Below are 27,479 nucleotides of genomic sequence, written 5' to 3' on the forward strand. Positions count from 1 at the left end.
CCCTTCCACATTTAAACACTGCCCATCTTCCTCCTGTTCCCACATTCTGATACCCCAAAGTATCAAAGCAACTCACTGTATAAATCAGATTCATCAAGAATCTCTGATTTGATGATTTCTTCGATAACATCCTCCAGAGTGACGAGCCCCAACACCTCATAGAAGGGATCTCCTTCGCCCTCACTGTTCACCTTCTGTACAATTGCCAGGTGCGATTTACCTGATGACAGAGAGTATTTGAAATAAGCATACTTAAATCATTCAACATATGGGGGTTGGTGGGGATGTCATTTGATGCAGTAAAAACAGGAAGCAAGCCCAACCCTTCCAGGAATTTGATTAAAAAGTTATTTATACTAAGTTTTAAAAATCTAATGTGAAGAAAAATAATACTTACTGGTTTTAAGAATGTCACCAAAGATTAAAAAAGGTTGCAGAAATCTCTGGTGTCCAGTGAACAAAAGAAGAAGATCGGGAACAGAGGCCTCTTGATTAACAGAAGCCTGGGGCTGGAGTTCGATCTGCCCTGCTTCCCCCACCCCCCTCCCCACCCCCTCCTTGTGAGTGGTTTGCCTGTTGGGATAGCTAGAGGCGCTGGAGTTAATACAGAAAAACCTTCAACAGCAGGTGGAATAACTGGTGCCTTTATCAGCCCTAGGAGATACCAGCTGCTGCAACACAACTCAGAGAAGGAGGAGAACAAGACTAACAGAAAGAAACAGACAGTGAGTGATGACACTGAAGATAAAATATGCCTGCTAAAGGTAAAAAGTCAACAGAATTAAAAAAGGGAAGTGCACACTTGACGATCTAATGAAATAGAAGAATGCAAATAAACAAATGAAAAAATATACCTTTGAAAAAAATTTACAACTTTCTATTGGTAAAATAGATGAAAGAATTAAGACTGTAGAAAAAGTGGCAGATATAGAGTGCGAAAAGTAGAGATGGATATGAACACGTGGACAGTTGAGAAAGATAAAATGTGGGAAAAGATGTCTGCACCGGAAAATTCTAGCAGAATAAACAACTCATTGAAGGTAAAGATCCTATTCCTTTTTTCCAAGAACAGATACCTAAAGTTCTGGTAGAGAATGGACAGAATAATGAAATTGAAAGGGCACATAGAGCCCTTTCACATACTGAGATCAGCATCAGATCAAACGCCACGTTCTACATTGATCACGTTCTTAAGACATCAGGATAGAGAAAAGATATTGAATGTAGCGGTGGAAGGAACAAAAGAAAGAGGTGGTCTGCTTGAGTTTGAAGAAAGAAGAGTATCATTTTATCTGGATACAAGTGCGGCATTACTGAAATGAAGAAGAGAATTTAATCCAGTTAAGATCCCTCTGGCAGAGAGGGTATAGATTCATGTTGCATCATCCAGCAACTTTAAAGATTATTTTGTCAAATAATGACAATTTTTTTTCAAACTATAAGCATACAGAACAATTTGTGGAAACATTGCCGAACATTAGAACATTAAGGATGATTAATTAAAGAATGCTGTGCGTTTTTCTATTCTTTCTATATTCAAATACAACTCTTGCATACAAAGAATGATTAATTACTATATGGAGAATATCATGGTGGGGGGAATAATGAGGAACTGATTTCTATCGTACCAAACAGATGGCAAGAAGTAGTTCAGAGTTGTATTCCACTTGAGAAAATTACTTACAATTTAAGAGGTAAATATCATACTTTTTTGTGAAATATGGGACCCTTCTTTACAAACTGAATCTTGAACATTCCCTTTCTCCTATCAGCACACACACATGCAGACATTTAAAAGCATTGGAAAGTGAAGTGCCCCTGTTGTGGTTTTCTTGTCTTTTTTATTAAGTTTGTAGAGGGTTTGGGGAAGGGGGTGGGGGATTTAGAGGAAGTTTTTCTTTCTTTTATTTTTTTTGGGTGCTTTTAATATAAAATTACCACATGTTTGTAAAGTGATTTTATATTTTAAAAACAAGAAATAAACAGCAGAATTATGAATTGGGTTAAAGAGCCCATGAAGTCCTTTCTTGGCATTTGAAAGCAGAACAGGTTTCAAGAACGATTAATGTGTTAAAAACAGATACGAATGTGACTTTTAGACAGTTTTACTCTAAATTATATCAATCAGAATCTCAAGATGTTAATAAAATAGAAGAATTCTTAACACAAATAAAACTTAAGATTAAATTTGGAAGAACAAGTAGAACTAAATGCTCCCTTTACTCAATGTTAGGGAATTGTCGAGTTCAATGCAAAGTAACAATCTCCAGGAGAAGATGGTTTCCCTCCTGAATTTTATAAAGAATTCAAAGAGTTGTTGATTCCACTTTTTATGGAAGTGTTAGATCAGGCATCTGAAATACACACTCTCCTGGAAACATTTTCAATGGCAATTATTACTGTGATAACAAAAAAGATAGGAAACTGTTGAAACCATCATTTTATAGTCCTATTTCAGATTAGATCATTGTCAAAGCCTTGGCAAATAGATTGGAAAAATTGATAAATATTGACCAAAAGTTTCAGGTTATAAAATAAATTGTTTCTAACAGGAGGAGACTATACTTGGTGTCAAAGAGATACCCTATTTAAATGGCCAGAAAATAGCAAAGATTGTTTCTTTGTGAGAAAGAAACAATCTGCTGATAGTGTAAGTAGGCTGATTAGTATAATTCATTTAGCACAAGAGGGGTGATCTGAGTGTTGCTGTGGCAGTAGATGCAGAAACAGCATTTGATCGACTGAGTGAGGATATTTTTTAATTTAAATTTAGACTAGGCTAAATTTTTACAAATTAAGAAAGCTGAAGTGGCAACTAATGGACAAATTTCTACATCTTTTCAGTTGTCAAGATCTAGTAGATAAGGATGTCTGCTATCTCCAGCCCTATTCATTTTAGCTCTAGAACCTCTTGCAGAAGTAATTCATCAAGATCCAGACATTAAGGAATTTAGGGTTAACCAGAAGGAATATAAAATTAATTTATTTGCTGATGATATATTGATATATTTGACCGAACCAACAAACTTGTTACAGAAATTATACTCAAAACTGGAAGATTATGGAAAGTTTCAGGTTATAAAATAAATTGTTTCTTACAGGAGGAGACTATACTTGGTGTCAAAGAGATACCCTATTTAAATGGCCAGAAAATAGGATAAAGTACTTAGGAATAAATATGATAACTTAAATTTATACAATTATTTATCTTTACTCAAAAAGATTGAAGATTTAAACAGATGGGCTGCCTTACCCATAACACTAATGAGAAGTCAATTGTATTAAAATGAATACATTTCCAAGAGTCCAAAATCTCTTTCAATCACTGCTCAAACCAATATCTCAGAGGCTCTTTCAGAAGTTGAATAAAAATGTCAGAAAATTTATTTGGAAAGGTAAGATGTTGAGGGTCTCTACAGACAAATTAACTTGGAAATATGAATTGGGAAGACTACAACTTAAAAAATTATCAAGTGGTTCAAATGAAATTTCTTACTTTCTTCTTTGAGAAAGGAGATAAACCTGCATGAGTGAAAATAGAATTGGATAAAATAAGAGAGAATGGCAGAGGACTGTGTATAAATGGGATGAGAAAGAAACCATTTTGCTAAAATACAAAAATATTTGGCATAAAATAGTGATATTGGAACAAGCTCATCTCCAGACTCATAATAGGCAGTCAAATGTTTGAAATTTAGTCGTAAAGAAATCAGATATATCTACTCTTTGGGCTTTGGGCTTTTTTTCTTGGGTGGGTGGGGTTGGGGCACAACCATCATGGAGTAAATACTGGATTTACATTTCTATTTGTAATTTTTAATTTTGTAGTTGTCTGCCTGGTCAAAATTGCTATGAATGTGGTTAATTTATGTCATTTGAAATTTTAAAAATTTGGAATTCTTAACAAGACAATCTTCTGCTATTTTCAAACAAGAGCATATCTAAGGGATAAATTGGCCCAACAATGTTTTTACCAAATTGCAGTGATGTGAAGACTGATTCAAAAGGGAAATATCAATAAATTTACTTCAGTAATACACTCTTATTTCAAATGGGAAGAACCCCCAAATAGAGAGTTCACAAGTCCAGAGAAAAATGGGAATTAAACGTAAATATAAGAATGGATGAGGAAACCTGGTCTGAACTGCGTCAGAATAGTATGACTAATACAATAAATGCAAGATATAGATTGTACAATATAATTTTTTTGCATCAATTATATCTCACACCACTGAAATTAATTAAATTCAGACTTATCAGACCAATGTTTTAGATGTGGCGAAGAGGTAGGAACTTTTTAAAACATTCAACATTTCTAAAGTGAGACCCTTTTGGGTCAATCTAGGAAATTTCTTAGAGCAAATTTCAGGAATTACATTTCCACAAAACCTAGAATTATTCTTATGGGGTAATATTAATTGAAGCCATCTAAATTATCAAATAAAATTTGCTAAAACTGCATTGGCAGTGGCTAGAAAATGTAGAGCAGTCTGATAAATGTAGAGAAGTCTGATTCACATCTGGGTACGGCACGTTAGAATGCAGAAATTCATAGTTGTATTTGCCTTGAGAAAATAATCTAAAACTTAAGAAGTTCAACATATTTTTACAAGTTTGGCACCCATATTTACAATTTTCATATGTAAATCTTTATGTTCTGCCTCACCCTCGAGACCTGCGTTGATCTTCTCCAAAGAAAATTAATAGAACATCAATTTATGATCCATGGAGTGTGTGCTCTTTTCAGCGATCCATTCTGCTTTCTTTTCCTTCTTTTTCTCCTTGCTTTTTATTTATATCTACTCTTTGGGCTTTTTTTCTTGGGTGGGTGGGGTTGGGGCACAACCATCATGGAGTAAATACTGGATTTACATTTCTATTTGTAATTTTTAATTTTGTAGTTGTCTGCCTGGTCAAAATTTTAAATAAACTATTTTAAACAAAACATTCAATATATTAAAGCCCTAAACTTTAAATTCAACTCCATCACACATAGCAGCATGTTTAGTACAACACTAATTATAGTGCCAGTGACCCAGGCTTGAATCTGGCACAGTCTATAAAAAGTTTGCGCATTCTCCCAGTGTCTACGTGGGTTTCCTCTGGGTGTTTTGGTTTCCTGCCACTTTTCAAAGCATATGGGGTTTGTAGGTTAATTCAGGTATAATTGGGCAACATGGGGTTCAATGGCCAGAATCAGCTTCTCCTGTGTTGTATAAAAAAATTTGGAATGATGGATACAATGCAGTTTCCATCAAACGCTCTCTTCAAGGGAGTGTTAGTGGCAGCATTGTGGTATACCGCTTAGAACTACCTCAAGTTCTAGCAACCTGTCTCAATGCGTGTGAGTTTGAGTGGGTGGGAGGGGGAGCAGGTTGGCACAGACTCAGGGGGCTGAAGGGTCACCCTTTTCCACAATGTTATAAGATACAAGAGTTAAAAACCAGATAGAAGAGCAAAGTTGCCTTTTAATTTGCAGTTTGCCCACAGGGTGATGGGACAGCATCGGTGGCGGCCACCCCTCTCACCAGAAGCACTTTGATGTTGGAGTCTGTTCTTCATTCAAAGGAATTGGCCGTTGTCTCCCTCTGTCAAAATAGTCATCCCTCTGCTCCTTCTCTACTGTCCTTGCAATTAAAGTTACCACTGATTCTGCTTTCTCCACCCTTTCAAGCAATGCACTCCATATCACATGTAAAAATATCTCAGCCCTCCACCTTTATGCCAATTATCCTAAATTGGTGTCCTCTGCTTACTGACCTTCTTACAAGTGGAAACAGTTTCTTGTATTATCATACCTATTAATATATCATGTTGATTTTAATTAACCCCCAACTCCAAAGAAAATAACACTAATCTCCCATCAAATGGTTAAAAAAATCCAAATCAAACCCTGGCCCCAGTTCACATTCTGTAGCAACATCAGATATCTAGTTTCCAAACAAGATTATTTCATTCCCACATAGCTTCTTTTTAAAAACTCAATTACACGTTGCTGTAATTCAAAATGCCGACTTATTACAGGGAATGTGTATCTGATGTGCAAAGGCTGCAATTAATTGAAGAAATTGATGACCTCATGGACCATAAGATCAGAACTGGACTGGTTCACTAACCACAAAATAAAAGTGTGACGTGTTATTGCCACAAAACAGCTTGATATAGGACCTCAGCGCTAATTTTAAATCTGAAATAACAGTGCACGAATGCAAGAAATACCAACTGCCTCTTCATCTACAATCATGCAGAAAAACAGACTGCTTTCTCCCTCATCCGACTGACACACACCTCCCAGAGGGCTGGGATTCCATTCCAGTTCAGAAAGATTTTCATACATCAAGTCTGTGAACTACTGCGGAAAATTAGGCAACACAGCTGTCCTCCAAAAGGTACCCGAACAAATTTGGGCTCCACTTTCAGAGGGGTCACTTGCTGGCTGGATAATGCTTAGGTGAAGAACAGATCAGGATCGAGCTGTCACTTGCAGTGAAGCCACTTGAGGGAGATGATTTCAGTATAGGTGGCGGAGTGCTTACAAAGTATACTGGAAACACGCTACCTTTTCCAGTGCATTTTGTCCAGAGAGACCTGGTTATGGATGCCTCCATTGAACTTGAATCAATTTGACAAACTGGGAAAAGTAGCTTTTCCGACTCTAAACCTTCCCATAGAATCGCAGAACTGAAAGTTCAGATGTAGCGTCAGAGTACATACATCACATACAATCTTGAGATTCTTTTTCCCTGTAGCAGAAGCAGAATTTCTTCTTATGGCTACACAAAGCTTTATTCAAGATATGTATAAAAATGAGAAACGTTAAAAAAAGTGCCAACGGACTGGGCAATGCAGAACCAAAAAATAAATCTATATCAGTGACGACGTGCAGAGTCCTTAAATGAGTCTGACCAAGTTTGCTGTTGAGTCTGATGGTGGAGGGGCAGCAGCTGTTCCTGAACCTGGTGGAGCGAGTCTCATGACATCTACACCCACCATCCCCCCTTTCCTCATGGCAGCAGCAGGAACAGGGCGGCACGACTGACATAGCGGTTAGCACAAGGGCTTTTTAGCGGCAGCGACTGGGACCGTACCTGGGTTCGAATCCCACGCCGACCGTTTGTGCATTCTCCCCATTTCTGCGTAGGTTTTCTCTGGGGGGGTTCGTGTTTCCTCCCATGATTCAAAATATACTGGGGTGTAAATTGGGCAGCAAGGACTTGTGGACCAAAATGGCCTGTTACTGTGCTGTATTTCTAAATTTAAATTTAAAATTTCAAGCATATCCTGGATGGTGTGGATCCTTGATGATGAAAGTTTTCAGACACTGTGATTGATGTAAAGCAATGCTGGGAGAAACTCAGCAGCTCAGTGTACTTTATAGAGCCAAGATAAAGATACATAACCAACGTTTTGGGCTATGGTTATATATCATTCATACCCTGATGAAGAGCTCAAGACTGAAACGTTGGTTATGTATCTTTTATCTTTGCTCTATAAAATACACTGTTTGACATGCTGAGTTTGTCCAGCACTGGTTTTTTTTAAAATGTCAGAAAACACTTGAAGCGCTGAGTTCTGTAAAATTCTTGAACATCTGCACAATTAATCAATGATCATTGGGAGATCAGAGATGGAGAGGGTGAGCAAATTTAAGTTCTTGGGAGTCACCATCTCAGAGGATCTTTCCTGGATCTAACATACTAATGGGATCATGAAGAAAGCAGGAAGCCATTACTTACTCAGGAGTTTGCAGAGGTTTGGTATGACATCAGAAACCCTGTCACCAATACCCCTTGCTGTAAAGTCCTGCAAAAGGTAGTGGGAACAGCCCAGGGCATCTTAAGCAAAACCCACCCTATTACCGAGAATATCGACGGGGAACACTGCTGTCAGAGAGCAGCAACAATCATCAAGGATCCACACCACCCATCACATGCTCTGTTCTCCCTGCTGCCATCAGGAAAGAGGTATCGGTGCCACAAGACTCGCACCACCAGGTTCAGGACCAGCTGCTCCCCCTCCACCAACAGACTCCTCAACAACAAACTCAAACACCGACTTATTTAAGGACCCTTACTTTTGCACTTAACTGTGCAATAAATAGAAAAAAAATCAATTTGTTTACATTTCTTTATTTGTTTACATAAGTACCTTGAATAAAGTTTGTTTGCTCTTCCACTAAGTGGTGATTCTGCCTCGCCAGCAGGAAAAAGAATCTCAGGGTTGTACGTGATAGCATGCATGTACTCTGGCAATAAATCTGAAATCTTAATTAAATCTTCCCAAATTATCTCAGGTGGAGCCAATCCTGACCAATATAACTGGCCAAGTCCATTTAATATCCTTGCAGTAGGACTTGCCGAGGACAAACAGTATTCCCAGCTGCTTTGCTTACACCATTCCAGATATGGTTGTTTTTAAACTCTCAAATGGTGGCACTTCAAGGTGTAGCACATGAAACAGAACTCAAAAATAAAGCATCAGCTAAACAGAAAGTAACCACTAAAAACTCCTATCCCTTCTCTTCACACAAGGGAACTTGCCCTCCCTCATTCTTACGGGCCACAAACAATTTACTGGTAAACCTATGTCACCAAAATGATTTTTATTGCTGAGGTTAACTGCAAGTTTTGCTAAGGTTCTCCCTTCTCATACCTTGTTAAAATTCTTTTCGGTGAAGTGGCAACTCTGGCAAGGCCAATATTTACCATCAATGTTCACTGCCTTTTCAACCCAAGGAGTTAACCACCCTAAGGATCTAGTCAGGAGACTAATACTGCTGGAAGGTCAGGCCCATGACGAATGAACAACCTCCAATTCAGAATGGTGTGCAGCATGGAGAGGAACCTCCGGTGGTGTTCCTGTACCTGCTGCCCTCATCATTCTGGGAGTGGGAAGTGAGGAGGGAAGGAGAGAAAGAGGTTTTCAATGTCAAAACACTCTTGCAATGAAAATCAATATTTTTTTGCCTTCTTAACTGTTTGCTCAATCTGCTTAACTGGCGATTCATGCAAACACCTAGATTCTTCTGTACTTTGCTCACCTGCACTCTCCCCATTTCAATACTTGTATTTCTCTCACTGAATACACCTCACACTTTCCTCATAATAAACTCATTTTGCCAAGTTTCCACCCACACACTCATTCAGCCCATCATAACCAGTTGCAGAGCCCCCATAATTCTGTTTGTAACACTCCTTCCCATCTACTTTCATGTTATTAGCAGACCTTACAGAAACCCGAAAGCTGCAGATGCAAAAGCTTGAGCAACAAAGCATTGCTGGAGGCACTCAGCACGTCAGACAGCCGTGTGGGTAGAGCCCTGTGGATACTTTACACTCCACTTCCTCCTCCAGTTCATTAATATGAATTATAAATAATTGAAAATGCTCACTGCATTGACTGACATTGATGAACATTGCCCATAGTAACAGCTCCAGGTATAAAGGCAAAAGGCTCATACATGGAGTTGGATCTTGGAGCCACCCACCCAAGTCCAATGTGCCCATTTGTGTCCAGTTGGATGCATGCTCCAATGAAACATTTGAGCTCACAGCTTAACTCAATAATCTACCCTGTTCAGAATGCTTAATATTACTGACATATTTGAAATACCTGTACTTTATTATTCTTTCACTCAGGTCTGGCTAAATTAAAAGTGCCCAGGTTTTAATTTGAGACGCTGCCTTCTTAACAATTCATTCATAATCTAGTTATACAGTGTAAAGACCTCAGGGAGTGAATGATCATTCTTCCTCACCCTATCCCTCTCCTTTGAACACATGAGAAAGTTGGACCAGTTTCAGGGAGGGAGAGGAGTATCTGCAGCTCATTAATTCTCACACTGATCTCTCTGTAACAAAGAAATGCTATGTTTCTTTAGGCAGAGAGCAAAAGTCAGGAGCACGTACAGCAAGATGAACAACAAAAGCTTTGTACAAGGGTCTCTTCCACTGTGCCCTGCTAATCACTATACTTGGCTGGTATCTTAGTACTGTCTAAAAAGATTACTTCCAAATGAACTGGGGTTTTTGTTCACTCTCAGGCAGGGGATCCTAGAGGGACCCTCGTTCAAATCACCTCCCTATCCAATCTCGGTCCATCCATTAATAGATATCTGCTTTGAAGGGTAATTGCTCCTTTCTACAGCCAGGCTGAGCTGCACCTACACCTGGTCTACAAGTAGGCACTTTCAGGTGGCCAAAATCCCCGATTGTAAAGCCACATATTATGCCAATAAGCGGCTGTCGGGAGGCCACTTGAAAGCGCAGGAGGCGCCTGCAAGGCAAACTGTGAAAACCCTCCTCCGGGAGGGATAATCGCTGGAGCACTAAGGTCCCCTACACATGAAAGCGGTTGCTAAGGGGATGACAGTCAGCTGGCGAGCACCTGACAGCTCCCCTCCCAGCTGCCCCTGCCCCCCTGCGCGGGACGTCAGGGCACAGCCAGCCGATGTGAGCTGTCAGTGCGGGGGCAGACCTGCCCGACATGAGTCCCCACGCTGAGGGGCAGCCAGTGCGGGCAGTTGGGAGAGCTGGACAGTGTGGGGACACGTCGGGCTGTTGGGAGAGCTGGGCAGTGTGGGGACACGTCGGGCTGTTGGGAGAGCTGGGCAGTGTGGGGACACGTCAGGCTGTTGGGAGAGAGCGGGGGCAGCAGTATCAGTGTGGGGACATCCCCACGCTGATAGCCTGCACCAGCTGTCCCGGCTCTAACAGCCAGCCATCTCAAACCTGACAGCCTGAAGGGACAGGAGCCGGAGTGCGCTCAGAGGCGCATCCAGTGCAGCTCTCCCTTCAAGTGGCCAGCACTGCGCTTTTAGGCATTTGAGAGAATTCTATTCCAAGCCTATTCTGTCTGTACAGTGTTTGATAAACAGTGCCAGGGGAACTTTACATTGCAGCTAACCTGTCCTGGCACAGTTTGACAGAACAATTTCGAGCAAGTTTTATCCTGCATTCAACCGATATTAATATTGTTACTTATTACATAATTTATTGAACAGAACACAAGAACATTTCAAAACTCATCCTTACACTACGTAGCTCCAGCAGTTCAATACCAAACTCCAGTACTATCACTTTGGAGTTTGCAGTTCTCCCTGTCAGCATGCGTGTTCCCCGGTGCTCCACTTTCCTCCCACTTACCAAAGACTGGCGAGTTTATGGTCCTTTATAAATTTCCCTCATGTGTAAGCATCAATGGAATGTCAGGAGAACAGGTGACAGGGATACCATAATTAGAGGGGGGGGGGGAATTGAATTGCACTGTAGGCTATCATAGAAAGGACAAAATGGTATTCTTTTAATGTCATAAAGCCATTAGAAAATAGCAGATAACATAGCTGTGGAAATTTTCCTGAAACTGCTAATTTACACAGGAAGTTACAAATCACCCAGATTAAACCTGATTCCACCAACGAGACATGTCCAGAATGAAGCACAGGATAAGTCCATGCCATCGTGGAAATGTTGAACCAAAGCACAGGAATCTCTGGTCAGTCAGAGTTCTGCACCCCAGATACTGACCCGATTCAATCAAGCTAATCCCTCTGGGCCTTCCCTATACATGGACCTGCCCAATCACCTTTTAAACATTTGAAACTGGACCCATCTCTACTGCTTCATCTGGCAGCTCATTCCACACTCACCATCTTCAGAAAACATTCCCCCTCTGGTCTCCTTTAAATAGTTTCCTTCTCACCTTAAATCTACACCTTCTAGTTTTAGACTTCTCTACCCTTGGAAAAAGATTGACCACTCATCTAATCTATACCCCTCATGATTTTGCATACTTCTGCATGTCACCCCTCAGCCTCCCATGTCCCTGGTAATATGATGTCACAACTCCTGAACTCAATGCCTTGACTGATGAAGGCAAGCTTGTCAAATGTTGCTTTCCCCACCTGTCTACTTGTGTCTCGCACTGAGATTAATAAAAAAGACAAGCCATTATTTGAAAGATCATCAGTCAAGTTCCCTTGACTGCTTCAGCTTTTATCCCCCAAATTATCACAAAACAGATCACGTCATTGTTTGTGGCTTAGGTAGTGCCCCAGGGTTGAGGTGAACTGGTTTCCATTCCTACTGTGTGGGTTCTGAGGTGACGGCTGAGACCAATGTGGGACACATAGATTTCCCATGGACCAGCCAGGTTCTTGGTAGGTGGTTTCCCTGCAATGCAACAGCAAACAAGTACTTAATTGGCTTAGGGACACCCTGCAGTCACACAAAATGCCTTTCATTTTCCTAATTACCATGGGAACATTCACAGCCACTACCAAGGTGGCAGTGAGCAGTCACATCTCATTGATATCGGGGATAATTGGGCTTGTTTATCCACAGGGTACAAATGCATGTGATGAGGGGTGGGGCGTTGGTGGAGAGTGGGCCAATATAAACACACACTGAACTCAATCACCTTTTAAAGGTCACACAATGTATCTGTTTCTGCCCTTGAACCAGCACCCACATTCAGTGGCAGCACTGCCAAGAGTTGACCACGGCTCTGTGGGGCAAAAGTTTTCTACCCCAAAGAACTCTTTGTGTTTCTTTCCACTCCTGTCTTGTGGGTTCTGAGGTAGTCGATAATGTCAACATCTAAACCAGACTATTCCACAGGCAGGACAGGCGAGTATTAGTTTGCAAGACTTTATTTGTTGTGTCATCTCCTTGTCCTCTGTATTCCCAAAGCAGTCCCCAGGTTCTCACCATAACCAGAGGCTGGTAGACAAGGTGTCCTTGCTGGGACTCAACACCTCACTCTGTAGCTGTTTCCTGGATTTTCTAATGGAAAGGACACAGTCTGAGTTTGTAGCTGAACATCAAGCACCATCATGGTGAGCAGACACACCTCAGGGCTGTGTGCTCCACCCACTCCCTTTCATGCTACTATCCCCCGACTGCATCACCAGATCCAACCCCTAGTGTCATCAAATGTACAGATGACACAACAGATGTTGTTGGCCTCATCACCAACAATGATGAGTACCACTAAAGAGGTGGAAAATCTCGTGAAATGGTGCGAGAGGAACCAGAGTCTCAACGTGGACAAGGCGAAGGAGATGATCATGGATTTCAGGAGGACCAGAAACGACCCCCTTTCACTACACAACTCTGTAGCAGAATGGAGAGCACCCAATTCCTTGGAGATCACTTAACTAGTGACCCTCATGATACTCAACAGGGACTGGACTTCCTAAGACCGGCCACCATTACATCAACCTTCTACAGGAGCTCCATTGACAGCATCCTGGCCGCCTGCATCACAGAAAAGAAATGGATTGGAGGTCAATCCATAGGATCATAAGAATGCAGAAGAAGTTCACTGGAGTCTCCCTCCCTCCCCCAGCCACATGATTACTCTACAAGGACCAGTGGCTGAAGAGAGCATGCAAAATCATTGAGAACCCCTTCCATCTTCACATAGCATATTTCAGCTGCTCCCTTTGCGGAAGAGATCCAGGAGGATCAGTGCCATCACCACCAGGCTGAGGAACAGCTTCTTCCCACAGGCTGGGAAAATGCTGAACGACCAAAGGAACCGCTCACACTGACCACCCGAGACTCTCATTCATGAAACAATCTTTATTTGTACAGATTAAAAATTTATCCTGCATATGTATTGTTCGTTTGGTCACTGAGTTATGTCTGGTGGTGTGTCTGTGTTTTGCACCGAGAATGCTGTTTCATCGGGTTGTACTTGCACAATCAGATGACAATAAACTTGACTAACTCAAAATGTTCCCGTTTTTCTTTGAGCAGTCACAGATCAGGGACTCCCAGGTGAGAGCGACACCTGGAACCCGTGTACCATGATTTGGTGCAGGTGAGGGGCATGAGTTTCCCCTTCTTCCCAAATGCAGAATAATCCAAACCAACACTTGAATGGAACTCTAGCCATCAATTCATTCGCATCTTCCAACTGTTGCTCTAAACATTGCACATCCTGGAATCATTTTTCACTCACTTTGTTTCTGTAATTAATTGGAGGAACAACACCTCATCTTCCAACTTGGCACTCTCCAACCAGATGGCATTAATATCGACTTCTCTGGCTTTTGCTACCCCCCCAACCACCCCTTCCTTATCTGTGATTCTCCATTCTATCTCCCTTCGCAAACATGATAAATTCTAACCTCATCCTTCACATCCAATTAACAGCTTTTGTTGGTCTGGATCCCTCCCCCAACTATCATTTTTTTTTTAAATCGTATAACTGATGGTTCCCCCGCCCACCATTGGCAATTATCACACCTACCTTCTGGAGTGGCCGTTCACAGAATACCAGCTTATACTACACATCACCAAATGTCCCATTAATACCCCTGATGCTGCCAAACACCTGCAGCTGCATTTAAACTGCAGGTGTTCCGTGAAAACATCTCGGGGTCCAGGTAAAATACTATTCCAATATTTTACATCCAGGACCTTTTACACAGACTGTGTTCCAGAATTTTGGGAACAATGGTGTGAATTCTGAGACTTTCCTGCTTCTGGCTTATTCCTTGAAGAAAGGCTCAGACCTGAAACGTCAGCAATATCTCTGTCTCCTATAGATGCTGAAAAGACCGGCTGAGTTCCTCCAGCAATTCGGTGAGTTTTTATTAAAAAATGATAACCCAATTTGAACAAAGTTGTAACTGGAACAACTGGTGCCTCGGAGTTTCAGATTTCCAGGTTTGAAACTGAACCCCAGGTGTGGCAAGTGGGAGAAACTTGGGGGGGGGGGGGGGTGGGGGAGTTGATAGGAATGTGGGATTAATGTAACTGGACTGTGGTCAACAGCTCAGCTTCCGTGCTGTATCTCTATGTCAACACTGTTAATTCATTGATTTAAGAACTAACTCTGGGGACTGGGTTGGGATCTATTCATAACATTGACATTGCACAATGCCACTTGATAAAAGTGCTACTTTGGAAAACATGTCACTCACCTATCGTTGAAAATCTGATTTTAAATTTAATTTCAGTGCACAGGAGCACATAGCACCTTGAGCCTGCACAGTCTTAACCATGGCTTGGTGGAGTGGCCTTCACAGGCGACCCAGAACTATATGGAAATAAGCGACAAATTGACCAAATATCAAATCTCACAAAAATAGCTCTGGCAGAAGCAAAAAAATGTATCGCAATTACTTGGAAGTCCGACTCCCCTATTCTTATAGCACGATGGTCTGCAGAAATGTACAGCTGTATACCTATGGGGGGGGGGGGGAAAAGAAAAAAAAAAAATCACACAACAAAGAATAAATATGACACTTTTGTAAAAGTCTGGCAGCCGTACCTGGACCACAGAGGGGCCCAGATGCAGTAATAAAAGGAACAAAAATGGGTATAAAATTATATATAAAAAAACAGTTCCCCCCCCCCACTGTACTCTTTATACTTAAAATATATAAGCTCTGATGGTGAATGGATCTGTACATGTCAAAGGGGAGGGAGGGAGGGACGGTTTCATTTTTGTTATGTTTGTGAAAAAAAGTTTAATTACATTGTATATTTAAAATATTTCTTATGTATAATTTTTGGGGGAAAAAACCTCGACTTGGTGGGTAGAATTTGCTTTTCCAAGTTAAAAATGGTTTAATTCCAGTAATCCAAGCATAAAATGTGGACCGTGCAACAATACCGAGGGACTGTTTCTCCTCCAACATCCATCCCATCGCCCTGCTGGCATCATCTCCTCTGCAGCCCTTCTCCACTCTGTCCAATCTTCTCAGCAGTCCAGTCACATAGCTGCTCCCACCTCTGCCAGGACCCCAGTTTGCTCTGTTGCTAGATTCCATTGCCCTCACTGCTGCCTTCTGCAGAACTCCTGCCTCCACCTCTTCAGTTACACAAGAATTTCATCAAAACATGACCTCTGATCTCTTGTATCCATTTTTAAGAGCTGGGACATTCTTCCTGCTATTCTGGGAAAACACCACGTACAACAGATTAGCTAGTGATCAAACTGTTGATATGGAAGGCTTACTTTGTTCTGCATTTTATACAACTGTGTCAACCCTTTAGGAGGACGCAACTGAATGTGCATCTCGTGTCCTGAGGTGTGGAAAGCTCCTGTCGAATGCAAGCTCAAGAGTTTATAACTCTCAACACATACCTTGACAGCCAACATCAAACAAACATGGACTGTTATAAGATCAGATGAGGGAGCAAGTGGCTGGGTGTACTCACTGTGGCCTCCCCAACATCAGTGAAACCAAACATATTTGCCAAACACCTGCACTTTAGCATAAAACACAAAAGTTTGCAGACACCATGAGAGGAATAAAACACAAAAGTCTCAGACATTTGACCTGCTGGGTTTCCCCAGCACTGTTTTTACCTACACTCTGGCTGTGGATCTAATTTCCGGCAGCCAAACAATTCAATTCCACCAACCATTACTGTACAGAAATGATAGTTCTCAGTCTTATCCACTGTCAAGGATATTTCTCCCGGACAAGCTTTTTCTAGCAAACAGAAGTTGATACCAGGAGTATGTGAGAGCAGGACAATTTAAGAAGATGAGAGGTACACACAAGGCACCCATTCTGTGAGTGGACCAAAGTTAGGCAGCTTCATTCAGAAAGTCATGAGGCATGGGATCCATGAACCTTGGCTGACTTGATTCAGAATAGTCTTGCCTGCAGAAAACAGAGGCTAGTAGTAGATAGAACGTATTCTGCCTGAAGGTCAGTGACTAGAGGTGTTCCGCAAGATCTTTTTTGGGATCCATGCTCCTTGTGATTATGTTATAAAGGACTGAAATGAAGAAGTGGAAGGATCTATCAGCAAGTCTGTAATGCCACAGAGATTGGAGGTGTTGTGGATAGTGTAGAAGGTTACAACTGAACATAGACAGGATGAAGAGTTGGGTGGAGAAGTGGTAGATAGAGTTCAATCTTGATAAGTGTGAAGTGATGCATTTTGGAAGGTCGAACTTGAAGCTGGAGTACATGGGTAATGGTAGGATTCTTAACAGTGTGGAAGTAAAGAAGGCTTATGGTATGCTGGCCTTTGGGATTGAGTTCAAGAGCAGTGAGGGAATTTTGTAGCTCTATAAAACTTTGGTAAGACCAGTCTTGGAAATATTGTGTTCAGTTCTCATTATGAGAAAGGTACAGAGGAAATTTAACAGGATGTTGCCTGGCTTGGAGAACATGTCATGAAGCAAAGATAACAGAGCTAGGGATTTTCTCTTTGAAGTAAAGGACGATAAGATGTGTCTTTGAGGTCTACAAGATTATATGTTTTTCTTTACACAGTGCTGTGTTCCGTGAAATTATTCCCAGAACACAGTCCCTGTAAAAAGATCGGAACAGAAATGAGTGACTCTTCCCTGTTCTGAAATTTTAACTGCAGCACCCCTAGACATTGCGGGCTGCCTGCAGTCTAAACAGAAGTGTGCAGGCGGATCGTAACAATAGGCTAATGAATAACAAGTATTTGCAAGTCCCGCCTCTTTACTTACTGCACTTCCGGAACTCAGTGTAAACTCGCGTAAGGAAACAGAGATTTCAAGTTTTGGTCGTTCATGTGTAAACTGTCACTCTGGAAGTTAGGAAAAAAATTTGAATGGATAAAAATTGTAAATTTCATGTATTAAAAAAAGATAGGTTGAACAGCCAGAATCTTTTCCCCTATGGTGACAGTAGCAAACATCAGAGGACATCGGCACAAGGTGAGGGAAGGAATTTTAGGGGTAAAGTCAGGGGAATGGGTTTTTTTAAGCAATCCCACAGTTAGTGATGGAGGCTGGTACAACAGGGACATTTCAAAGAATGTTAAACAGGCACATGGATACTTGAAAAGTAGAGGATTATGGATTTGCGTAGATCAGCGCATCATGAGCCGAAGGGCATATATCGAGTTCTAATGTTTTAACATAATTGTATGAATTTTAATTTTTCTCATTTTTTGTAAACCTCAGGTTTATTAACAGAGTACACATAGCATCACATACAACCCTGAAGCCTCTTTCACACTTGCATTCCATAAATCAGCCATTCAATGTCCCAGGATAGGAATGGGGGCTTGACCTTTCACACTAGCCCACTCCTAACTGGAACACTGAACACTTTCATATTTGCAAGGGTTTATCTACCTTTAATAGGAAGTACCTGCAATGCAATTGCCCGTTTCATTCTTGCCTGATCTCAACACAGGCATCTGCAAACGCTGGGAATTGTACTGGGGTTGAGGCCAGCAATCCCCAGAGAGATGACGTCACCTGACGCCAGCATTGAGCAGATTTTACTTTCACACTTGCCACTTTAAAGGTGGATTGGCGTTTGATTCCTGGGATCACTGGCAAGTGTGAAGGGGGCTTGAGATTCATTGTCCTGCACCTCCATCTAGTTCTTCTGTTTCCATCTCCTGCACTGACTTTTCTCTCCAACGTCCATTCTCCCTCCCCCACCCCATCTCTCCACCTCACACATTCTGGGCCCTTCCCTGGCTTCTTCCCCCTTCATGCACATTAGATCACCCTCTTTTTTTTTTTACTTTAGTTGATACCGACACAAGTCGTTGGCTGATAATTTCTACCCATGGAATCCATCTGACCTGCTGAGTTTCTCCAGCAGCTTGTTATTTGCTGACTCTTCAGTGATGTTGTTGCTGAACAACTTGGGAACAAAAGCAGGCCAGTGGTGGGTGTGAACTGCAGGCAGTTCATTTGTATAAACAATGAATCAAGTTGAGTGACTCGCGCAGTTTTCAGTGATGCAACATCAACAGATTTTTTTGGTCTACATCACCCTAGAATTCAATAGACATATCAAATACTACTACATTATTGGCTCTCCTGCAAGCAATGACAAACCCTTGAACCTCCCCTCATTCCCAAGTGAACAAAACTTTCCCACTGCAATAGACATGAAATCTGAGACTAATGCAAATATAAAGGCCACACTAGCCTGAAGACACCAGGATCTCACCTGCTCTCGGAAGCTAAGCAGGCTCAGGCCTAGTCAGTACTTGGATGGGAGAGCGCCTGGAAATACCAGGTGCTGTAGGCTTTTAGGGTGGCACAGTTGGCATAGCAGACAGCACAATGCCTTTACAGCGCCATACCATACCAGGGTTCGAGTCCTGCGCTGTCTGTAAGGAGTTTGTACATTCCCCCCGTGTCTGCGTGGGTTTTCTCCAGGGGCTCCAGTGTAAGTTAATGGAGTGTAAATTGGGCGACACGGACTTGTGAGCAGAAATGGCCTGCTACCATGCTGTATATCTAAATTTTTTTTTTAATTAAAAATGTAAACTGAGATGCTACAAATGTAACAAAGTTCTGGAAATAGTTACGATGAGCAAAGCAGGGTCAACAATTCAGATTAATGACCTTTCCCCAGTTGTATTTCAAGATTGCAAAAACCTTCCTCCATCTGTAGTGTAGGTTGGTAATTATCTTTTGTCCAAGGGATTGGGAGGGTCTGTGCAGTAAATAGATAACCACTCGTTCAATAGTTAGGGCCTCGTTGAAAACCTGTGGCTGCACATTCAAGGTGTATTGGAGTCTCTCGGAAGGTTCGATCTTGCAGACTGAGGTTTCCTCATCTTAGGAAAGCCATGGAACCAGTCACGCCTCAAGGAAAATAATGACCAAGCGAGCCAAGCACCGTCGAAAAAATCTGAGCAGATAGAAACCCAGTGGGTAAATCCTTGCTGAGTCTCAGTCAGACAAGGTGGGAGAGGAGAAATCGAAGAATGCTCACAGCACTGACCTGGCATGAATTATGCAGCATCCTGGTAGAAGCTTCACTTTTCACCAGCATATTGCGTTTACTTCTGTCTCCATTACTTTGATCACTGAATGAATTAAGTTGCTATTTGAACAACCACATGTTTAAACCAGAAAAGCAATAAAATATTGTACAGAAATGGGTTAAAGAAACTAGCCCCACAGAAAGGAAAAGAACCACAACTATTTCTGGATTTGATTTACAAATATACAATATCCCTGACTCTTTAGGGTGCATCTGCAATTTATAAATCTATTTTCCACCCCAATGAATTGCACATCACTTGTTGCCCACATAAAATGCAACACTACCATATTTTACTCCCGGAGCACAAAAGGCTAAAGAGGTGGGGTGGGAAGGGGGCTTGCAGAAATTTATTAAATCAAGCAGGACATAGACAAGGCAAATAATTAGTCTTTCCCAAGATAGGGAATCTAAAACCACAACATTACACAGGTTATGCCTTGTAAATGGGTTGCAACTTGAGCAAGAAGGTACATATAAACATTTCAACCAAGATGCAGCACAGGGATGCAGAGGTTAAGATCGGTCACAGAACCAAAGAGAGGTGTACCATTGTCAAGCAAGTAAAAGGTTGCTCAAAGAAGCAGGTTTACAGATGGTCTGATTGCAGGGAGATTGACAGGAGGAATTCTGCAGCTGATGACAGTCAAAATTGCTTGTAATCCACTCTCTCTCCACCAGTCCTGCCAGTTTGTCATTGGGCTTTATTTTAACTTGGCATTGGCAACTATTATTTTTAGTCACCTATGTGGACAAATAATAAAATGCATTGACAACCACAATCAAATTGCAATCAATTAATTACACTACCTTAGAGAGGCTGACAACAATTTGTCTGAAATCACATTTCAAGCCCTTGCAGACTCAATAACAGTCTAGATTTTTGAGCCTTCCAGTTTCTCAAAAGAGATTTTATCATACTCTCCATTTTCGAATTAAACTCTCCCATGAAAAATAGATCTATGAAGCTGGCTTTAATTTTATTATGTACAAATACTTCTTATTGCAACTCTTAATTGTATTAATTACCTAAATAAACAATCATCTAGCTCTTCATTGAAGTTAGGATCAACCTCCTTTCAGAGGATGCAATTTTTTTTTTACAACAAACAATTCCTTTAAAAGAAATGATATCCTGAGGAATGTTGAAAATTTGATGACAAACATATTTCTCCTTTTATTTGTCAGAACCAATAAGGTAATTGCAAGGAGCAAAATGTGTTTAATAGGTACAATAGCTTGTAATTAAATTATAAACTTTGTTTCAACGAGAAATATGCTTGAAAACTCTGAAGGAAAATTTATCCATGAAAGAATGCTTCAGCTATCAAACTCAAGTTGGTTCTGGGCAAATTTTGTACCTGAAAATTGTTTTAAAAATCATGCCTACAGGCCTCAAATTCCAGTTACTGGGAAAAGAAAATATAACTTTTCCCAGATTTCTACATCCCTATGCGCTACCCAGTTTTGGTTCATCTTGGTTCGCTCATGTTATGGCAGGTTATCTGAACAAGCAGTTCATCAGAAGCAGAGACCACAGATTTACCCAAATGAAACCAAGAAGTTCAGCAAGAATAAACTTCCTGCTCTGACCAACAGGAGCCCAGCTCTTCGGATTGGTTCAGAGAGCCAGGGATAAGCCAAAGAGAGGAAAATCTGCTGGGTCAGTTGAGCAGGAGGAATGCACAGCTGAAATGGTGGTAGGATGAAGACAGGGGACACTAAAAAAAAGCCACAAATGGAGCAGCAAACAATTATATGATGCTGAGATTTGAGAATGAAAATTAGTAGAATGTATTCATTTAGGAAGAGGGATGACATGATGAATCGGAAGGTGTAAGCATATTCAAATGTCACATCCAACAACAAAGGGAACCAAGGGAGAACATTCACAGAAAAAGAAGTGGGATCAAGGGCATTTAAGGCAACATTGCTGGTACCACAGAACAAGAGACTATTTGGCTTCTTGAGGCCATTTTGAGAGAAGCCAATGCAGATTCCCAGGTAATGACTGGATGGGAAAGAGGAATCCCAACAGAACTCTGAAAGTTCAGAAAAATTTCACTCCTGTCCCAAAAGGTGTTAGTGATCAGATTCTAAAACACCCTGCAACCTTCCATTTGTAGCACTAGTTAGTGGAAGGTTATTTGCTCACAGAGCCTGATCCAGTTCTTATTGCCAGCAATGCTTTCATTGTTTGGAGACCCAAGAACAACCCAAGCCATCTTAAAATCATCAGACAGGTTCAAAGCAAGGAGGAAATTGTCCACAACCCACAAAGAACTTAGTAGGAATGTTTTGATTAAACTAGAGACAAAAATAGGTATCGATGCTGCACAAGGTGTAAGGCACTCCTTCCTTCCTATATCCCACAGGTCACTGTTGGCAAGGTGTATACCTGCTTAGCCTCCCAATCAGGGTCAGGTGAAGCCATGGGCTGCGGATGGTGTAGACAGATGAACCTGTTGACCAATGGCCAGGGTTCCCTATCCAGTATAAACACTGCAACTGAATAGGGCAATGGGAAACCACTTCAGTATTTTTCCCTTGTATAATCATGAGCTCAACATCGACTACAGTCTCAGCTCAAAGAAGAAGCCTTCACCGAAGGAAAACAACTACAATTCGGAGGGTCAGAGACTGTAAACGGATAGAGAGACATGATCGCCCATGCCAAGGCACCTGAACGAGACGCAAAAGTAGAATCAAAACGCTCACCTTGCTTGAACTCTTCCAACATCGTATCCAGTCTGGTATCGTAGAAAACAAAATGCAAAGAGTGGTTATAGAACTTGGTGATTGTCTTGAGGGGGACACAGTCATCAGGGTCGACAAAGGCCAAATCCTTCACGTACAGTATGTCAACTATGTTGGATTTCTCCTGCTCATACACGGGAATCCTGGTGTAACCCGTCTGCATGATCTCAGACATTGTGCTAAAATCCAGAATGGCATCCTTGCTCACCATGAAGCAATCGTGAATGGGAGTCATGACGTCCTCCACGGTTTTGGTCCTCAACTCCAGAGCCCCCTGGATCATGTTCAGCTCCTCCTTATCCAGCCCATTGTAGGGCCCGGTCACCTTCAGCATCTCCAAGATCTTCTCGCGGCTGTACACCTTGCCGATCTCCTGGCCGAGGATCAGGTCCAGCAACTTGCTGATGGGGAAGGACAAGGGGAACGTGAGGATCATGAAGAACTTGGTCAGGACGATGGTCTTGGCCCCCACCGCCAGGCCGTGCCGGGAGCACAGGGCCTGGGGCACAATCTCGCCCAGGATGACGATGCCGACGGTGGAGGCCACCACGGTGACCCAGCCGGAGCCCACCAGGTCGTCCAGGAGCACGGTGAGGGTGGTGTTGACCAGCACGTTGCCCAGCAGCAGGGAGCAGAGCAGGTAGTTGCCTTGGCGGCGGACGGGCTCGATGCACTTGGCGTGGCGGCGCTCGGAGTCGCTGCCGCAGTTCTGCACGATGCGGAGCTCCATGGGGTCGAGGGCCATGAGGCCCAGGTTGAGGCCGCTGAAGGTGCCGGACAGGACGAGCAGCAGGACGGTGAGGATGACCTGCAGCCACAGGGGCAGCAGGGGCTCCTTCCTCTCCAGCACCACGACGTGCGTGTCGCTGCCCGGGTGCGCCCGCCACGCCGAGCCGTTCCAGGTGCACAGCACGAAGAGCTTGAAGCGCTCGTCCTTGCGCAGCGGCCTGACCCGCAGGCCGAGCACGGCCGAGGTGTCGCGGCTCACCTCCACCTGGCGCAGCACCTCCACGCCCTTGGAGCGGTGCGAGCACAGCCCGTCGCCGCGCTGCGTGGCGTTGCCCTCGGCCTCGGCGAATGCCAGCCAGCTGTACGCGTCGCGGCCCACGGCGGTGCCGAACACCCGCAGCTTCACCGTGCTCCCCTCGGTCACCTGCAACGCCCAGGGATCCGAGGCGGCGGCCGCCTCCGCCGCCGCCGCCTGGGCCTCGGGCATGCCCGCCGCGTCCTCCAGCCTCAGGCCGGAGATGGTGGTGGTGGCGGCGGCGGCCCGGCGCACCGCCGAGTGCAGCAAGGCCAACAGCACGTAGTAGTAGTAGCAGCAGCAGCCGCCGCGCTTCAGCCTCGCCATGTTATGACACACGGCATCGCCGTTCCGCTGCCCGAAGGCCGACCGGCCGGCCACCCGCCCGCCCCGCGCCCTTCCGTCGCCCACACCCATCTCCCATTCGACACCCCACACGTCAATCATGCCCTTCGCCCGTTGCCTCCACGGCCGCGTTGGTCATTGGCGCTCTGCCACGTCGCTCACTCTACTCCCGCCCCAAAATCTCTCTCGCTCCCCTTCTCCTCTTTGAACCAATGCAAGCCCGCGCTTCTGCTAATGCTCCACTCCATTGGTGGAGACTACTGTCTGTCAGAAGGCGGGCACGAGCGATGAATAAATCACGAGGCCTATATTCCCCGCCCTGCACCTCCTATTCCTTACCTATTTCCCACCCTTCCCCTCCTCCTATTTCCCTCCCCTCCTATTTCCTCACCTATTTCCCTCCCCTCCTGTTCCTCACCTATTTCCCACCTTTCTGCTCCTATTTCCCTCCCCTCCTCTTTCCTATTCCTCACATTTCTCTCTCCTCCTATTCCCCTCCTGTTCCGCTCCCCTCCTGTTCCGCTCCCCTCCTGTTCCGCTCCCCTCCTGTTCCGCTCCCCTCCTGTTCCGCTCCCCTCCTGTTCCGCTCCCCTCCTGTTCCGCTCCCCTCCTGTTCCGCTCCCCTCCTGTTCCGCTCCCCTCCTGTTCCGCTCCCCTCCTGTTCCGCTCCCCTCCTGTTCCGCTCCCCTCCTGTTCCGCTCCCCTCCTGTTCCGCTCCCCTCCTGTTCCGCTCCCCTCCTGTTCCGCTCCCCTCCTGTTCCGCTCCCCTCCTGTTCCGCTCCCCTCCTGTTCCGCTCCCCTCCTGTTCCGCTCCCCTCCTGTTCCGCTCCCCTCCTGTTCCGCTCCCCTCCTGTTCCGCTCCCCTCCTGTTCCGCTCCCCTCCTGTTCCGCTCCCCTCCTGTTCCGCTCCCCTCCTGTTCCGCTCCCCTCCTGTTCCGCTCCCCTCCTGTTCCGCTCCCCTCCTGTTCCGCTCCCCTCCTGTTCCGCTCCCCTCCTGTTCCGCTCCCCTCCTGTTCCGCTCCCCTCCTGTTCCGCTCCCCTCCTGTTCCGCTCCCCTCCTGTTCCGCTCCCCTCCTGTTCGGCTCCCCACCCCTCTCCTTCTGCAAGGACTGCTCCCTCCGCAAATCCCTTGTCCTCTCCTCTGTCCCTACCAATCATCCCCTTGGCGCCAGGTGACACCGTCGGGTTGGGGGGGGGGGGTAGGTCTATAACATTTTTATGCTGTGTTTCAGAAGAAATGTATTATTTTTTATTTAAAAATCCCTATTGTTAGTTATAACAATAAAAGCATTTTTCGTAAGCCCAGTTTACATGTATAAATATACCTACAATGCTCATTTACTTTTTAAACCTTCTACTGTGCTGTCAGAGCTGTCGTTGTAACCCAATGACAATGACTCTTCAAATCACGTGGTTTCGTCTGCACGCACTACAAGCCCTTGCTGTTGTTTCCATTGCTGCTGTGCGTATAATAATGTAATTTAAAGGTGTAATTTTAATTTTTCAAGTTGTTTATCTCATTACTATTGCCAATACATTCAGTGATATACATGAATTATGATTTATGAGTAGCATTAATGCAAACAACATTACTAAGGAGTCAGTATGGTCTGTTAAGGGTGGAGGCCCATGGTGGTGGGGGGTGGGGTGACACTGAGTTAGCGCACATAGTGACACCAATCAATCTTAGCGATGCCACTGCCCCTTGGCACCTACCTGTGACTGCAGGAGATGCTCTACTTGCATCTTCATTTCCTCCCTCACCACCACTCAGGGACCCAAACAGTCCTTCCAAGTGAAGCAACACTTAACTTGTGAATCTGCAAGGGTCGTCTACTGCATCTGGTGCTCCCATTGTGGTCTCCTGCTCTATTTTGGAGAGACTGGATGCAGACTGGGAGATCGCATTTTTGGGCACCTCAGCTCTGTCTTCCGCTAGAGCGGGATCTCCCAGTAGCCACCCATTTTAATTCTCTATTCTCTGACGTGTCTCTCCATAGTCTCATGCACTGTCAGACTGAGACCACCCACATTTTGGAGGAACAACACCTCATCTTCCATCTGGGAACCTTTCAAATGGATGGCATTAACATTGACCTCTCTCAATTTCATTAAACACACCCCCCCCTTCCCCTGTTGCCTTCCCCCATTTTTCTCTCTCTTTTTCTCTCTTCCGCCCCCCCCCCCCCCCCAGCCCTTTTCCCATTTCCTCCTTTCAAAGAGCCAAAATCAATTCTCTCCTCCTGTGGTGGTACACCACCGGCCTCTGCAGGGGGCAACCTCTGTACCTGCAGGAGTGTAAGGGGACTAGACAACACCTGGCCAGCTGCCAATCAGTCGGCCTGAATGGATCAAGCCCCACCCAGTTTGGTTTCAATCAGCCTCCAGAGGCCTCACACTGAGTTGCTGCAGCCACAGCCAGCCTGGCTCTGTGGAAGTCTTTGTGGATTAAAGCCTGTTGTTCAGTCTTTACCTTGTGTGTGTCTGATTCACTCTAACAGTGCACCACAATTTAATGCATAAAATTTTCCCACGGCTGCCATGGAAAACTCCTGAACGCAGGGAGCCTCGAGGTCAACCCACTCCACTCGGAAGTCCAGACACGCTTCGAGATCTGGCAGCACGCGGTTAAGGCAATCATCGAGGCACACGAGGGCAACATCCTGGACTCCGATCGGAAGAGGTTGGTCCTACTCCGATCAAAGCTGGGTCCCCGGACCTTCAAGGTAACCAAAGGCTGCTCCACATACAAGAGTGCAATGGACACTCTCGAGAACTTGTACAGACCCCCCATGAATGTGGTCAGTGCAAGGTACCTCCTCAACATCCGAGCCCAGCAACTTGGGGAGATGGCTGAGTCTTACCTGGGACAATTGCGAGGGTTGGCCCGACCATGTCTGGCTGAACCCACGGTAGATGTAGAGGAGGTCAAGAGGCTGATCCGGGACACCTTCGTCCAAGGGCTACACTCGAGGGCCATCCGACAGAAGATGCTGGAGGACAACATCTATGCCCTAACCAGGACTGTGGAAGTGGTCCAAACCCTGGAAGCAGCAGCCCTGCACGTCAAAACCTTCTATTCCGGGTTCCCCCAGGCTCCCTCATGGCCCTCTCACACTGTAGCTGCAGCCCCAGGCAGAGCTGGGGAGGAGAACATCGCTGCAGCAGGCGCCCAGTGCCCCTGTAAGTACTGTGGGTCCTGGTGTGGGTCAGATCGACGATCACGCCAAAACTGCCCAGTTAGGAACTAGTATTGTTCCTGATGCGGCAAGAGAGGCCACTTTGCAAAAGTGTGCCTCACTAAACCTGCCGGCAGCAAAGTAGCCCTCTATGAACCTCCCTACCTCCGCTGCGGACACCCCCACGTGCGCATGCAGGATGGCGCCATTGTCCCCGCGACGACTTCCATCTTCCCCGACTTCAACTGCGCAACATCCAGCCCCGCCAGCAACTGTCGCAGCGTGTGCCCCGAGTATCTGCACCAGCCCTCGCCGCTCAACTGCAGCGACGTCACTTCCGGCTCATGGTGTGATGTCACTTCCGGCTGATGTAATGACGTCACTGCCACCGGCCGTGATGATGTCACTTCCCCCAGCACAGCAGACA

General features: G+C 44.4%; 1 protein-coding gene and 1 long non-coding RNA gene across 2 annotated transcripts in view; one reads left to right on the forward strand and one right to left on the reverse strand.

The window, feature by feature from the left end:
* LOC138753958 (metal transporter CNNM4-like) overlaps window positions 1-23,926 on the reverse strand; it is a 42,244-nt gene extending 18,318 nt beyond the window's left edge. The window contains exons 1-2 of the mRNA XM_069917586.1: window positions 22,466-23,926; window positions 77-220 (exon numbers count right to left, since the gene is read on the reverse strand). Of these exons, the coding sequence (XP_069773687.1) occupies window positions 77-220; window positions 22,466-23,855 (1,534 nt within the window). The 5' untranslated portion in view covers window positions 23,856-23,926. The remainder of the gene's footprint in view (window positions 1-76; window positions 221-22,465) is intronic.
* LOC138753959 (uncharacterized) lies at window positions 14,500-16,289 on the forward strand. The gene is made up of 2 exons (XR_011351524.1): window positions 14,500-14,591; window positions 16,011-16,289. It is a non-coding gene; the product is annotated as an uncharacterized lncRNA (long non-coding RNA).
* Window positions 23,927-27,479: the final 3,553 nt, after the last annotated feature.

The sequence above is a fragment of the Narcine bancroftii genome, chromosome 2 (assembly GCF_036971445.1).
Source record: "Narcine bancroftii isolate sNarBan1 chromosome 2, sNarBan1.hap1, whole genome shotgun sequence".
Classification (NCBI taxonomy): domain Eukaryota; kingdom Metazoa; phylum Chordata; class Chondrichthyes; order Torpediniformes; family Narcinidae; genus Narcine; species Narcine bancroftii.